This window comes from Thamnophis elegans, chromosome 5 (assembly GCF_009769535.1).
Source record: "Thamnophis elegans isolate rThaEle1 chromosome 5, rThaEle1.pri, whole genome shotgun sequence".
Taxonomy (NCBI): domain Eukaryota; kingdom Metazoa; phylum Chordata; class Lepidosauria; order Squamata; family Colubridae; genus Thamnophis; species Thamnophis elegans.
In genome coordinates, this window is record NC_045545.1 from 64,238,596 (window position 1) to 64,255,303 (window position 16,708).

Sequence of the window (16,708 nt, forward strand, 5' to 3'; positions counted from 1 at the left end):
TTGGGTGGGAGGGCAATGATACAGAAATGGTTTGCCATGACATTCCTCCACATTTGATTTTGGAGTTTCTTACCTAGATTGAAAGCTTCCTTGTGTTTTCAAAGCCTTATTTTTATTTGTCCCGTTGCAACCTTAAGAAGGTGGATCTTTACCAGGAATTTCTGCTCCCACTGGCAGGGCTACAAAACATACCAAATCCTTGCACTGCCTGTCAGCGAGGAAGGAAGAGTTATGAGAAAATTTTGTGGAGGTAAGATGGATGGAATGGCACAGTTTTGCTGTGAAATTTCTCTGAGAATTTGATGTCTGACAAGCCTCTCTTGGGGCAAGTCAAATCCTGGTTAGGTTTCTATACATCTGAACCAGTGATGGAATTCAATTTTTTTTACTACTGGTTCTGTGGCGGTGGCTTGGTGGGCATGGCAGGGGAAGGTTACTGCAAAATCCCCATTCCTCCCCAATCAGCTGGGACTCTGGAGACAGAAAATAGATGGGGGTGGGGCCAGTCAGAAGTGGAATTTACCGGTTCTCTGAACTACTCAAAATTTCCACTACCAGTTCTCCAGAAATGGTCAGAACCAGCTGAATACCACCTCTGATCTGAACGTCAAGTTTCTTCAGAGATTCTGCAGGCATGTACTTTGGATATTTCTTTCCTGAATTCACCCATAATATACACAAAAGTTGGGAAAAAAATCTGAAAATAAGGGTACCGTTGGAGACCCTTAAGGCTTTTAGCAATAGCCCATCTTCCACACCACCACCACTAACGCCAAAACACACAAACTAAAATTGGAAGTTGCAACTCTTGCAAATCATACCATTAATTTTCCCAAGACAACTATTGTGCTAATGCATTACTGCAGATTTCATTGAGGGCCGCATCAGGGTTGTGTTTGACCGGGGTGGGCATGGCCATGGCCAGGGTGGGCATGGCTAGCTTGACGACACTTGTGTCAGGGGCGCCTGTGGTGGTCCAAGTGCTTTGCCAGAGAAAATGGGCTCCTGAGCTCCATTTTCGGCCACAACAGCCTCCTGCAACCTTTTGCCAGCGAAAATGGAACTCGCTAGGACTGCATGCAAAGGCACTGAGGATCGGTCCTTCACTGTTTCCAGGGCAGCCCCATGGGCCAGAATTAAGCACCCCATGGCCTGGATTTGACCTGCAGGCCTTGAGTTTGACACCCTACACTACTCATGTTTTAAATATTGCAAATCACTAAAAAAAAATAAGCAGACTATTGTTATCATTTCACTCTTCCCAGGAGAAAAACCTCTCTAAAATATTTCCTTGAAACCCAACACCAAAATGTTTCTGCTTTACAAACTCAAAAAAAAATAATCTAATGTTTGAAACACAGAAGCGCAACATCTGCTTGAGAGGCTAATTTCAAAGGCATTCTTAATGTGCTGCCTCCTTTGGAATGCATATTATAGTTTCAGAAAGTATAATCTTATACTTTTCTGTTTGGATTAAATATTGACAGAATGACTTGCTATTTCAAATATTAACAGCAACCCTTTAGAGTTCATGAAAAAAAATAGTTCAGCTTGTTAGCATTAGATATCATGGAATGGCAGAGGTAGGTGGTAAATTTGCATTATACATTATCAAAAGTTATTTAGCCAAATAAGGCAACTTGGGGGGCTCCACAAATTTTCCCCTTCACTTTTTTATCTTTAGGGGCAAAGAATACAGGAGCTGTTGTTCAAAACATGAACAACAGTGCATTTTCTTGCTTTGTCCTTTAGAGATTATTTTTGCTACTCCAATTTAAATCAGAATGTATGCTACTGAATAGGGCGATTAAGTCTAGCTCCTACTGGCTTGCAATTACCGGGGGGCGGGGGCGGGTGGGACCTGCAACATCCAAATTAGGGTCTAAATTTGGTTTAACTATAATTTATTACAAAAACAACAATATTTCAGTAAAAGTTATGTATTTTCATGTATTTGTGTGTGTGTGTTAACAACCACTTTTGAAATTGAGCTTGAAATGAATTATGCTACATATTTTATTACAGATGAATGAAGAGTTCCTTTTGTCTCATCCACCATAGCGCATAAACCTCTAATTCCATTGCAGTTATAGAGTGTTATGTATTCCTACACAATGCAATTGCTCTATATATTCCTTGCATGTGCGTGTGTTTTATATCTGTTTGTTCGATTAATTAGCCATGAATTGACAGGTCACATGTTTACTGCATATCCTGATACATACAAATCAAATTTAAACAACACAAATCCATGTGTAATACTCCAAGCAGTTTAATTTTTCCTGAAAATTTGTCCATGCTACTCAACTTTCACAATGAAACTTATTAAAGTTTGCACCATTGAAATTAAATGTACACTTTAGGCTTTCCATGGAATGTGTTAAAACTATGGCATGTGATTCCTATAATGCTGTGCCAGAAAGGTATTAGGAGCAAAGAGTGAAAGAGAGCTGGAAGCAAGATTCCATCAAAAGGAGCAGGTTTAAATTCAGCATCTAGGAAAGAAACATAATGAATACTGCAGATATATATAACTGATAAGAAACATATCAGAAATGGTATTCTACCAGTTCGGACCGGTTTGCCCAAACCATTAGCGGAAATCACAGGTGGCACCTCCCACCCACCCCGGCTCTATGGCAGCCCTTTTTTCACCAAAAATGCATGCGCGTACGGCTATGTGAGCAAAGCGAGCATGTGCGCACGCTCACATTTGCGAACCAGTAGGGAAGGTAAGTGTATACCACCCCTGAAACATATGAATCAAGGTTGGTTAAAATTTTATTTGTGCAGGATGAGCATTTGGGGAGGCACTGCAGCTATTCTCAGAGAGCATCCTGAGCACCAGTCAGAATCCAAAGTTTGAAATGAAGGCTCTGCTTCTTCAAAAATCCCTCTTTTTCCCCCTTTTGAAACAGGATTCATCTCTGCAACCTAGCTACTTTTTGTCCTGGAGAGTGAGCTGCCTCCACTCTTGGCCCACCAACTATTCTCCTCCTTTTAACACAAAAATGTCAGCCCGTGACAGATTGGAACACGTTCGCCTCTTATGTGCACAGTGTTGCCTTTGTGTTCTTACCATCAGTGAACATCCATCATGTTCTAACCTGACAGCTGGCAGCAGAGCTTTAATCCCTCCAGCCCGTTTGGAATTACGGACCCACAAAAAAAGGACCGTCCCCAGTAGCCTCGTCCTGGCCATATCCAGGCATGGATTGGCTCATTAAACCCTTGCAGAGCACATCAGAAATCCTTCCACACAGACTTTCCCCTATACCAGTGTAACCAAATTTAAGTGTCACCTGGCTTCACTAGGCAGTAGTCCCATTTTACTCTGGGTTCACCCATCCCCTGGGATTGTGGGACTCTTGAAGAAATGGAAACAGGAACGATTTGGAAACTTTTCCAGCTTTTCATCAACAAAGATGGTTTGTTCTATTTCCATAGGATAAAACCAAAGCAGATATGGCAACCAAGTTACAAATTGATCCCTGTCTCTACTTAGTCTGCTGCTGGACAGTTAACCTAGATGGGCAACTTCAAGGCTCATGTTTGCTATTGATCTTTACACTGAAATTGAGCATCAAAGTCCTTCAGACAGACAATTTCCAAAAAGAGAATGTCCTCTGTAAAGTAGGCTACATTGAACAAGTTGCCAGAGATACATCTTTTTAATAAACTACAAAACCAATCTTATAGAACATATGAAAAACCCAGTAGGGCTCTAGATTGCCATCCAATTATAGCACATTTACCCAGAGTTAATCTTGGTATATAAAATCATTCCAATTTTATTAGGATTTTAAGATTGCAGCACACAGGGAAACTGTTATTTATCATTTAATTTATATCTCACCTTTTCTTCAGGAAGCCAAAATAAGAAACATGGCATTCACTTTTCCAATTTTTCTTCATGATGACTCTTCCAGATACAGTAGGCTCAGAGATGGCTGGCTGAAAATCACCTTTTGTGTTTCCACTGCTGACGGTAGGAATGAATCACTCTTAGTCGTAGTCCAATACCTTAAGAAAAAACATCATGCTTTCTGAGTTGGTATAACATGACTCACAAACTAGCCAACCAAGTTTGGCTTTTAGTCATTTTAGTCTAGTGTGTTGTGCTAACCCAATCTGAATGGATTCTGTAAGATATTAGTCCAAACTATGGTTGCCACAACTAGAAAGGACCTGCAACATTCTATATATCCAATATTAGAATGACATTTGGAGCCAAATGATAGTTGTAAAGATTGTCATAGGATTCATATAGTTGGACTTCAACGAACCATCTTCTTTGAGTGCCTCTCTTATTTCAGGAAGGAGAATTAGATACAGGCTCTGAAATTGAAGATCTACTGTGCTTCAATCCGTGGTATTTTGTTGGGACAACTTTGATGGACTGTTTTTTATGATTGAGTTAAAATGCTATACATCAAAAATATATCAAAATAAAATTTTCCACCTCCATTGTTGATTACTACAGGTAGTCCTTGACTTAGGACCATTCAAAGTTACAATGGCACTTTAAAAAGTGACTTACAACTGGTCCTCACTCTTATAACCATCACAGCATTCCCATGGTCACTTGAGCACTGAGTCTCTCGGGAATAGGGCGGCATACAAACTTAATAAAATGAATGAAAATGAATGATCAGCATTTCAGCCCTTGGCAACTGGCAATGTATTTATGATGGTTAGCATCCTGGGGGTCATGTGATGGCCATTTGTGACCTTTCCAGTAGCTTCTGACAAGCAAAGTCAATAGGAAAAGCTGGATTTGCTTACTGATTATATAATTCACTTAACAACTACAGTGATTCTCTTAACAATCATGGCAAAAAAGTTTTTAAAATTGAGCACAACTCACTTAACAACCGTACTTAATAATGGAAATTTTGGTCTCAACTTTAGTCATAAGTCAAAAACTACCCGTGTCATTCTTGCCAGTTTGGAGGAAAGAATGGAGAAAGAATTGACAGAAAAGATAAATCGAGCAAGAAATGGAAATGGCGAGGATGAACTGCGGGTGGCAAACAGTATGGATGAAAATATAGCAGGTTCTGTAATGGTAAAATACAGAACAATTAAAGTGAAAACATACCCCAGGGATCTGAGGGCAAGAAGTAGACACATAAAAATATATGAACTTTCAGTTGGACTATTGCTGCCACCATCTTGAACTTTTTAGCACATCCTGCATACAGTCCAGTAGTCACAACAACATTTATGTGTTATACAAAAAATTAGGAGAGCAGAAGAACCCAAATGGCCTGCATCCAATTTTGGGAAATGTCTGCTTGTTCTAATCAAAGGTAATTAAAACAAGCCAGGTTTAAATCATTTTTTAAAACCAATTGGAGTTAGAAAAGCACCCTATACTGCCAAGAGTTGAGCTGCCTTGAATCACAAAAATTATGAAGATGTTACCATTCTTTGTGAGCTGAAGGAGAATGTGTAAATACAAGATTCCCCTTGGTTTATTTCTCTCCACCATTTAACGTTTAGGAGGCTGGCTACATTTTGAACCATCACTTAGATTATTGTTAAGCCTAGACCTGCAGTTGTGGCAGTAAAATTTCCAGGTATTGCATGCAATTAGAGCAAGACAGGGATGACCTACTTTTCTTATACTTTAAAGAAAATGTGGCAAGAGAGGGTTTTTTTTCCAGACTGCTGCTTTTCTCACCCAACAGCATTGTGACATACTCCATTAGATGAAATTCTCCGCTCTGCATAATAATTAAAATGTACTGATTCTTGAAACATGTGATATGAAGCAGGCTAAAATAAGGCACATACTTGCAAATAAATGCAAAAGCACATTTCTTCCGAGTGTGCATGTATGTATTTGCATACTTTTTAGGCATACTGCACAGATGCCAAAAAAATGAATATAGCCAAAAATGTGGGTAAGGGAGGCACATTCTCAAAGCAATTATATTTGTGCTCTGTTTAAAATTAAACATCATATTCTGGTCATAAGTGAGACAGCTCAGTTATGAGCATCCCAAAAAGTCCTAGCCTTCCCTAATGAATCATAGGCTGGTGTGGCTGCTAACTGTATAGGGCAAATTCAAAACATGCTAGAAATTTGCCCAAAGTCCCTCCCCATTGAGCCTGTGGGCCGAGAAATGTGAATAAAATAGAAAGTCCCTCTGACGGGGTGGGGGATTTTGAAAGGAAAAATATCGCTACTTTTTTTTTCTTTTTTGGCTTACATTCTTTCCATTGACCAGACCCTCAACTGGTATTTGGTCTGAAAGCCATGCTAGATGAACAGGATGGATGGTCAACTCTCATATCTTGGCTTTATGCATGCCAGACAGTCAAATTTAAGCTCTATTGAATGTAGTGTGAATTATTTCTCCAAAAACAATGAAAGAAGAATGTGGATCAAATGAAAAATAAAACTTTACTTAATAAGTAACTAGAATACAAGATGCCTGGGTGGTGCTAAATAAGGAAATCATTGCGAGGTTTTAAATTTCTCTGTGTTGAATTGAAATAGCCATAGCTGTGCATTTAAATCTAAGAGAGCTACAGCCCTGTCAAAGATGATGCAAAGTTGATGCTAGTGATGTGATGGACATTTTAAATGGATTCCTTTGTCTCTGCTTATCCCATACATAGAAAAAAAATCCATTATAGGGGGAGATTTTTTTTTTGCTATCGATTATCCTAGTTCAAAACACAGCAATACTTCACAATGAAGCATATCGACAAAATGGGTTCTTTATAACCATTTATTTTCTTTGTAATCTCACCCAGACCTTTTGAAGTCCTCTCCAAAATACTTTCTGTTATTTGGCTGGAATAGAGATGGGACCTCAGATACAGATTATTTCTTGTCATGAGTGTGCTAGCTGAGAATCCAGCAAGAAGATCACAATTCCCAAGACTATAGTAAAAACTATACTTATTTGTAAAAACAAATAATTTTAGGAAAGGACTATGACTGATCAACTCAACATTTAAACCAAAGAATCCTTTGGATTATAACTTTTATTAGGACCAATATTTCATGGACTTGAGTCCTTTAGTAAGATGCATGAAGTGTTATCTTAAGTTGAAGAAGGGATTGTATGTGCAATATTTAAGTTTATCCAAGAACAGAACAGAGTAATCCATTTAGTGTATATTCTGCAAAGAATATACTGTACATCCTTCCATTCACCACCATTCTTTTTTTAAAGTTTTTTTATTTATTTTTGTTACAGAATAAAAATTCTTTTGTGAACAGTGTTGTCCGAATTTCCCCTTTAACATTCCCACCAAAAGACATAATTCATTTTACATTATATTTTCATTATTTCAAATTTTAGCCATATTACTTTTCTTCTATTTTACAATTTCTAGTTTTTAACATGTACAAATAATATAATTTTTCTTTCTCTTTAAAAATAAACAATTTATCATTTCTTTTCCATCTATTTTCTATTTACAATATGAATCTTCAAGTTTCAAATTTCAAGTTTTATATAATCAACAACCATTCACCACCATTCAATCAGAACTGAAGAAGGTTTTTGGATGAGAAGCAAAATGCCTTCCAGGGTAAAAATCAGGCAAGCCCAGTTGCCTTTTGGAAAGCACCTTTGGGATAACCATGACCTGGATGGTTTGAGAATCTCCATAGAAATCCATTTATAATAGCAATCCTTCGTGACTAGCTGGATGATTTCTCTACTCTCATAATTGCTGGAAGATTGTCATATGATTTGGGGGGGGGGCAGACAAAGAAAAGTGGGTACTGAGTATCCAGTGCACTGGAGAAACCAATGTGGACTGGTGTATAATCCAGTGAATCGGTGTGAATACAGCATGGATAGTAAACAACTATCTTCAGCAAATTTGGCTCCTAAGCAGCTTCAGTATGTTCCAGTGGAACACCTGATAATTATTTGGAAACAGACGATGTATAGAAAGTCATGATTCATGCACTAGTATTGGAAGCAGCCAAAAGTTTAGATTTTTGATTAATTCTAACCTAAAATGCGTCCAACCCATGGCTCAAATTCCACCAAATGTTATGCCATGGAACATTTACTCATAGTTTATTAAATAAATCAGAATTGGCTGACCAAACCCATAAACTAAGTCATTAATATAATTTATAAAATATATAGCAAGATACTTACAACTTGCTTTTACAAAACCAAATAGAATACAGTACAATTAAGTATATGTGAGCCCAGCCTAAAAGAAAGTGTTTTGTATAGCCACCCATTAATCTGGCACGAGACCAAACATTTGATACTGAGGCAAGAGGATTGGACAATGGCCGCACAGTGTCATTGCAATTTATAGTCCCCCCCAAATGCAGTCATCCTCCCCCTTCCCACCTGCTGCTTGCTTAGATTCTTGCAAAGCGTGTTAAATACCCCTGAGTCTGATCTAGCAGCACGCTGCTCTTGCTCTTAAGCAAAGGCCCATTCTCAGAATCACTTAATGGGGATTAGTTATACATTAAGCATTAAGAGATCCTGACTATGAACTCTCATTTATGTTCTTCTGGTTGAGTTGGTTCACTCCCAGCACCTTGGATGAATGACAGCATATGTAAGATGAAGTGCAGAAAGAGATGCAACAGAAGATGGTGCAATGAAACACACAGAATAGGTTTTCTGTTTGTATTTGTTTATTACAGCAGTTTTAATACACCTCCTTTTCCCAAAAAGGTTACAAGGTATCTCTAAAATAAATAAAAGGAGTCCCTGGGATTTCACTCCACTAGTCATTGCCAAATATAAGGGGCAGTGCTCATAAATAGGTACCACTTTGGTTGGGAAAGTAACAGCGCTCTGTGACTTTATGCTGGCCACATGACCATTGAAAGTCTTCAGTGATCAAGTGCTGGTTGAATAGCCTCAAAACGGATATAAGCACCAACCCCCATAAAATAAATAAAGCAAAATAAAAAAACATTGAAAGGTATTTCCTGCATTCTGGAACACTAGCTACTTTCTCCTCAGCTCAGAGTGGGCAAGGATTGCCCCACTCCAAGCCTTAGCTAGAGGTACAGTCTGTCTTATCCAGATACACTTTATGCCACCAATGCAGCTTAGGCCATGCAAGATAGTCCTTTTTAGGTACGTTAGATGGTAGCTTTTTAACTGTTAGCCAGCTTTGCTGATTTGGTGTAAAAGGTGGGTTAGTTCAATATATTTGGAGGGAGAAAGGATAGGGAAGTTCACTACAATTCAAAGCTGACCATCTAGTGGTCATCTGGATTTTTGCAGCTCAGATTTGGTTGCCTTCATGATTCCAGGTTATTGATCTTTGAAGAGGAAACAGAAGTAAACCAATCTGAGAACAAAGACAGCTGATAAAGGAAACAAATGCCCTGAACTCCTGGCCCTGAAGAAATACAATCATCATTTATATCCAGGCCCATGGTTTAGCTCAATGTGCAAACCCAACTGGCTTTAAGTTACACAGTAGCAATAGCAATAGCAGTTAGATTTATATACCGCTTCATAGGGCTTTCAGCCCTCTCTAAGCAGTTTACAGAGCCAGCATATTGCCCCCAACAACAATCCGGGTCCTCATTTTACCCACCTCGGAAGGATGGAAGGCTGAGTCAACCCTGAGCCGGTGAGATTTGAACCGCTGAACTGCAGATAACAGTCAGCTGAAGTGGCCTGCAGTACTGCACCCTAACCACTGCGCCACCTCAGCTCAGTAAGTTTTATGGCTAGTAGAGAGTTGGAAACAGAGAATAAGAGGGCTGGATGGAGTCACGGAAGCAGTAAGCATGAGCTTAAATGGACTCCAGAGGATGGTAGAGGACAGGAAGGCCTGGAGGAAGGTTGTCCATGTGGCCGCAATGGTTTGGAGATGACTTCGCAACTAACAACTCCCCAGTCTCTGTATGAAGAGCTCCTCACAGTAATCCCATCTCAAGATGCTAAGGAATGATCTGGTGAACTGTTCCTCCATTTTATGGGTAAAGTATGTTTGCACTATTTATTACCCGGGGATCAATAAATCAGTGGTCAAACATCTCCAGCATGGAGCTGCAGTGCTTGTGCAGTTTAGAAGAGCCCAGCCAAATTGTGTCACCTGCTCCAAGAAAGAGATTGAGAGGTGAATCTTCCTTTCAGGAAATGCTCTGGGCTCACCTTTGTGCCTGTCCTGGTACTCTTCTTCCCCCAAACTCTAGGAAGCTTTAGGACTGGCAGGAAGCAATAACTGAAAGGAGCAGATGAGAAAGGAATGTTGCACAGAGCGGCCAGCTCAGCAACTGATCATCAATATCATTGTAGGAGCGCAAGTGAAAATAAATCCACGGGACTGTTGTTGGAGAGGCGGCTGGGCTTCTCTGGAGCACATGCCAGTTCCTTCATCCATTCACCCCCTCCAGCCCCCCTTTCAGCCACAACACTGCCCCAAGCAGCCAACTAATCCCCATAGGGAGAGTACATGAAATCAGATGGACAAGTTTTGATGTGAAGCAGCAGCTTAGGGCAAGCTCAGGTTTCCTAGAGATTTGCTATATTTATCTCTGTGATTTAATGCCCACACGGGGTTTAAATGCCACCAAGCAGTTGGTGTGAGGAGCCAGAGTTTCATTCCCCAACACAGACTCTGCTTTGCCAGACGCTCGCTATGGAACTCCTAGAGACCAACCCATACATTTTTACAGACCGGTTTTATGATGGGGAAAACTACCTGAGCCCACATTTACACAACTACGAACAGGCTGCCTACCAAGACCGAACGGCCATGACGCTTTGTCCTGATGGCCGGGCAGGTATAGAAGAAAAAGTCTCAGTTGTGGCAGACCATAGTCCCGGCCAGTGTCTGCCTTGGGCATGCAAAGTATGCAAGAGGAAAAGTGTGTCCATCGATAGGCGCCGTGCGGCCACCCTCAGAGAGAAGCGCCGTCTGAAGAAAGTCAATGAAGCCTTTGAAGCTTTGAAAAGGAGCACTTTATTAAACCCAAACCAGCGGCTTCCCAAGGTGGAGATCTTGCGCAGTGCCATCCAATACATTGAGCGCTTGCAAGCTCTGCTCACTACCCTCAATCAACAGGAACGGGACCAACCGGAACTACGCTTCTGTAATGCCATCACCCAGCCAGTGGTAAGTGCCAGGGGTGGGTTCAAACAATTATCTACAGGGAAACAGAACTCACAGCAATAGGAGCCCTTCCAACTAGGTGGGCAGGCCACAGTACCGTAGGCAGGCTATAGTATGTTCAAAATTCACACTGATCGCAATACTTCAGCACATACAGTTGATGAGATGATGACTGTCATTTATGTAGCTCTAAAAGTGGACGAGACAAAGTTATGGAGGCTAGTGATGTAACTACTCTTGAATCACAGGCAATGTTTCTTTATTGGCAGTTTCTGGTAGTGGCAATGTTTGGTCATTGTATTGAGCAGATTCTGGCACCAAAAGGGCCTTTGGACTAATCCAAAAGGGCTCTTATGTTTTTAGGAATGCCAGGTTTAAAATATTGGCATTACCAATACCCAATACTCACTACTGAGTAACTCTACTGAGGTTAAAATGATTCTTACGGAGAAGTATACAACATCAATCATTCTCGGTTAGAAAGACTAATAATCCCCCTTTTTTAGAAGACAAAAAATCTGTGTTTGACTAGTTTATTGTTTTTATTTTTTGCTTTTTGCCACACAAACTCATTTCTTGTAAATAAATAAATAAATAAATAATCTGATCTGGCATTATTACATTTCTATGAGCCTATGAACAGAATAACCTTACTCAAAGCAAAACCAAGCAAGCCCACAGTCTCATTTATTACTTAGTCGTATCCTAAAGGAGTTTTTTTCCCCCCAAAGGAGCCCACAGCAGTTCACATTATCTTAAATGATACCATTGTAATAAACCAACATTCCTTAAAACTGACAAGCATATAAATTATAACAATTTCGTTGTTATGCACTATAAGTAATAAGATAACCATGTTCATTAACATATCTGACCAATTAACAAGCATACAGGCAACTCAATACTGGTTCAGAAAAGCCTGTATAAACTGGAAGATTATATATCCAGAAGAAGAATGAATTTTATTTTAATATAGCATTGTTAAATGTGTGTGTTGTTAAACATACATTATTAGTGGGCAGTTGTTGGGCAATCGTGTGTATTTCTACACTGTATCCCTGTAAATTAATTTGTAACTTTTCAGGACTTCTCATTTAAATTGCCTGAACCCGTAAATTACTAACTCCACTGCAAAAATATGGAAGAACTATAGTAAATTAAACAACCCCACAATGATCAAATACATTTTACAATACTTTAGTTGCTTAGAGAAAGCACACTACTGTACCTAGATGTATTTTTCAAGATAAGCACAAAAAAAGGGGTAATGATTAAAACAGAAGTGACTGATGGGTAATGTTACATTCAACAGATGACACTTCAGGATCAAGCTCTAGCAGATGTGTCAAAGTAGAGCGATAGGATGAATGGTAGGAGCTGACATTTGCTAAGTTCAAGTGGGTTCCTAGACATTTCCATTTAAAAACACCCACGGACATTTGGATACCGACCTGGAGTATCAATCCAAAAGGAAAAGGAGCAGATGCCTGAATGTCGAGGCTCAGTAGCAGAATTTATCTTGTCACTTCAGCTTCCCATATTTTTCTAGTGCCCTTTCAATATATGAGCTTGCCAGAAACATAGTTTTTCTAATAATTAGATTAAGAAAATCAGGAATGTTTGTATATTTGAGAGAATGAGAGAAATGTGTGTTTGAGAGAGATAAAATCTCACAAAGAGTAGAGTTGCTATCAAAGCTATTGAAATTACATTGGCAGCTGCTTGAAATTACAATAAAATATTAAGAATTTGTAACTTTTTATTTCTATTCACTCTTATCTGTCATCTTGATTTTTTCAAAGGTAGAATTAATGGAACTTTAACATCATACAGATGTTTTTTCATCCCCCCTTCCCAACATAGCCACATCTTTGGAAGGAAACCTACCGGTACTTTTTTCCAGAAAAAAACACTCAGCTGTTTAATTGCAGATCACCATGAGGGTAATTCTATTTATTAGCACTAGATGGAGATAATTTGTGTTTTTTACTTCGGAAATTCTCCATACAAATAACACATCCACATTTGTTCTAAATAACAAGAAGAATGTGCTAGCAGAAATTTCATAAGCGATGATCACTGCTACATGTCACTTTTGTTCCAGTAGACCCAATTTTCCTCTTGCATATTTCCATATTTACAAACTATTTCCTCATTCAATTGGTACAGGTTAAGCAGGTTGTGTTGGACAAGTCATCCAACTTTAATAATTGGGTGTATTTATTTAAATTCAAAATCCAGAATAACTCTTGTCTTTTTCTAAAGTATTTAATTTTCACTGCATCTTCCCATACTACACAAACCCAAACCTGGTGTGGGTGTGAGTGTACATATGTATACATATATACATACATACATTTCCAAAGAAACAAGAGGAACAGCTGCATGCCAAAACACACAGAGATGTAAGAAAAAGCTATTGCACGATTAACACTTAATACTTGGTCATAACATGTATTTCAATGTACAGGTTAACAAGTACAACACCAATCATATCCAGAAAATCTCATTGTTCTCTCAGTTGCTAGAACCTTAAGTTCACGAAGTAATAACATCTTTGATGAGGTAAAGTATGACCAAATTCATACTTTAAAACAGTTAATTCAATCGTCGCATTAGCGATCCAGTTGCATTTATATACATGTTCAGAATCAGTTTAATACTCAGCTCCCTCATTATGTACCCCACGTCATGTGCAAATGATACATATAACAATCATATATAGTTACCTATTATATATAATGATGTAATATGTGAATATAATTCTGTAAATCTCATGTCTTGCTATCAATTTTGAACAATAGCTAGGCTCATCTCTGAAGCTACCAAAAAACAAGAAGCAGTAGGGAATAACTTCAAGATAAAGAAAAAGCGATAAGCTATGTTGAAATTTTTTGAGCCCCGTTACATTTTAGTTTGGGTTCTTCTCCTTTTCTGCCTTTCATATTCAACAAGGGGGAGGGGAGCATATACTGTAACCATTTTTCATTTCTGAAACCTTTGGTCTAGATGTTGATGAAACTATTGTTGCTCTATTTCCCCTCTATCATATATTTTGTTATAATAACTGTTTTACTCTGTTTCAATAATATCATCTTCAAGGTAGACTCATCAGCGTTTTCATTGTGGATTAAGATTTTGAACAGGTGATTCCTAACAAAATATATTTTGGAAGAACAAAAAGCAATGGTAGGAAAAGAAAGCAATAAAAATGATCTGTTTAATCTAGTACAAAAGAGAATGCAAGGAGGATGCAATCAGTGAAGAACTTTGATTCAGTTCCAAATATCTTCATCTTCTGATTCCAGGTGCCAAGTGACCATGGATCTAGTAGCACCTCATGCAGTCCAGAGTGGAGCACTCATTTAGAGTTCAGCACTCATTCTACAGGTAGGCTGGGTACAGGTATCCAAATCCAAATCCCAAAATCCTGACCATTCTTATTTGAAATTAAACTCTCTGCCAACTTCCGTTCCTGTACATTTTAATATATGCACATTTTGATACTGTTTCCATGGGACTACAGACTGGGGAAAAAATCGTGTAATGATAAAGCTTTTGTGTTTCTTAAGAAATAGCAATAAATTCTGAATTATGAAGGAGATTGTTGGCAACTCTGCTTTTTTAGAAGCAAGCAAGTGTTGTGTGTGAAACCTGGAGATTATGTAGTTTCTGAAAAGCAACAGAAATTCACCGATTTAGATTTTAAAATAAGCTCCTTAAAAAAAGGAACTGCTTTATCTGTGATATTTATCCCCAAGGAGTCCTGGTGGCGCAGTGGTTAGAATGCAGTATTGCAGGCTAAATCTGCCAACAGTCTGGAATTCAACCCTGACGGGCTCAAGGTTGACTTAGCCTTCCATCCTTCCAAGGTTGGTAAAATGAGGACCCAGATTATTGGGACAAATATGCTGGCATTGTAAACTGCTCAGAGAGTGCTGTAAAGCACTGTGGAGTGGCATATAAGCCTAAGTGCTATTGTTATTGCTAAGAAAGTTTATTTAAATTGATTTTAATACAATGTAAATATTAAGAAATAAGTGTATAAATTGAACCTCTTCAAGTCAACAAAAAACACAAAACTCCAAAAATAGTATTGTATTTGAAAATTGTTAATGACCAAGCCCAGATCTCATCACACTGCCAGTATAATTTGCAATATTTATGTTTTATCAGTGGTCCAACATTGTAGCTGTCATATTTCTCTCTCCAGCTGATTTGAAACTAAGGAGGAGAAATGATACTTTTCCATATTTCACTGACAAGGGTGACTGTTTGCTCTACTTTATTAAGCACAGTCGTCCACCTGATTCTGAATGGCTAACAAGATCTAATTTAGAGTTAAATGATTTTATCACTTAGTCTGAAGTTACTATGTGAATACATTAGGACCCATTGAACGTGATTTTATATAGTAACCTATCCATCTTTTAATGATTCTTGGAATCTTCACTTTTAGTTGCAATAAAATACTTTGTAAAAATACATTGAATGACTTTAATAATCAAAATGATAGAAAGTATCTTAGAGAAAGACAGATCAAAATTATGACTTAATTCCACCACAAGGTGTCTCAGATTTTGATTCTCCATTAGCACAAGGGTCAAACTCGTCGTGTCACGTTGATGTCATGTAACATATCATGTTTTTTGGTCTGTGGGGTGGGCGTGGGCTGCACATGACACATCTGGCCCGTGGGCCGCCAGTTTGACACCCCTGTAGACCCATAGGATCTCCCCTCCTTCCTATCTTGTCTAGTAGCAATTGGGTTTTCAGAGAAGGTTCTCCACTTAAAATTACTCCCTTGTTCTCCACAGATCACTTGCTGAGTGATGATTCTTCTGAAGACCGCAATCTTCATTCTCTGTCTTCAATTGTGGATAGTATTGTGGTAGAGGATGTAGCTGTTGCGTTCCAGGAAGAGAGATCTCAGAACTGAAGCAGCAGCCAACAGTAGCCATCTCTTCATTTTAATCATTACCAGCACATTGTAAAATAGAAGAAACAGGATACTAGAATTTTATAATTAGGAGATAATTATATTCTCACTAATACTGAATGATATTCCAAATAGGGAAGAGTTCCCAGCTAACACAATGGCATTTTGTTTCCCAATTCTGACTGTTCTAGATAACAAATGAAGCCACTTATCCAATTCCATATGCCTGAAAGTGGTTTTGTTTTTGTTTTGTAACCCCTTAAACGTAGGCAAGCTAGTGAGAGATGCCTAATCATACTCATTTAAGCTTCTGCCTGGTTTTCAAAAAGAATATTGTGACTTCAATGAAAAATATGGAGCTGAATAGCATGTCCAATGTCATTTGATGTATTACTGCAAACACTAATTAAGGTTGAAAGAAATAACAGAACAGCATGCTAATGAAGAATGTGTTTCCTTCCCGGTTTTTAGAAATGTTGTTCCTTTGGGGGCCAATTATTTTTTTTTATTGTGGGTGTGTGCAAATGTGTGTGTTTTAAAGATGCTATTCGACCAACTTCTTTTGGCAGTTAGTTTGCAATTTCCAGGCACAAAAGCTATAGAAAATGCTGCCACTAAAGTTTTCTCTTTCTGACTCTTTTTTTATTTTTACTGTGTGCAGTTATCATTTTTGTATTTTGCTAATTT

At 38.5% G+C, this 16,708-nt stretch overlaps 1 protein-coding gene across 1 annotated transcript; it reads left to right on the top strand.

The window, feature by feature from the left end:
• Nucleotides 1-10,533: 10,533 nt before the first annotated feature.
• MYOG (myogenin) lies at nt 10,534-16,021 on the top strand. Its single transcript, XM_032218997.1, has 3 exons — nt 10,534-11,085; nt 14,391-14,472; nt 15,900-16,021. Exons 1-3 carry the CDS (start codon nt 10,534-10,536, stop codon nt 16,019-16,021), a joined length of 756 nt encoding a protein of 251 aa, XP_032074888.1.
• The last annotated feature ends 687 nt before the right edge of the window (nt 16,022-16,708 follow it).

What these genes read in the sequence shown, in the direction of transcription:
- MYOG (XM_032218997.1), top strand. Translation starts at nt 10,534, where the DNA reads ATGCCACCAAGCAGTTGGTGTGAGGAGCCAGAGTTTCATTCCCCAACA. An exon ending in ATGCCATCACCCAGCCAGTG is followed by an intron (nt 11,086 to 14,390) that starts GTAAGTGCCAGG and finishes TTCTGATTCCAG; the next exon opens with GTGCCAAGTGACCATGGATC. An exon ending in GTTCAGCACTCATTCTACAG is followed by an intron (nt 14,473 to 15,899) that starts GTAGGCTGGGTA and finishes TGTTCTCCACAG; the next exon opens with ATCACTTGCTGAGTGATGAT.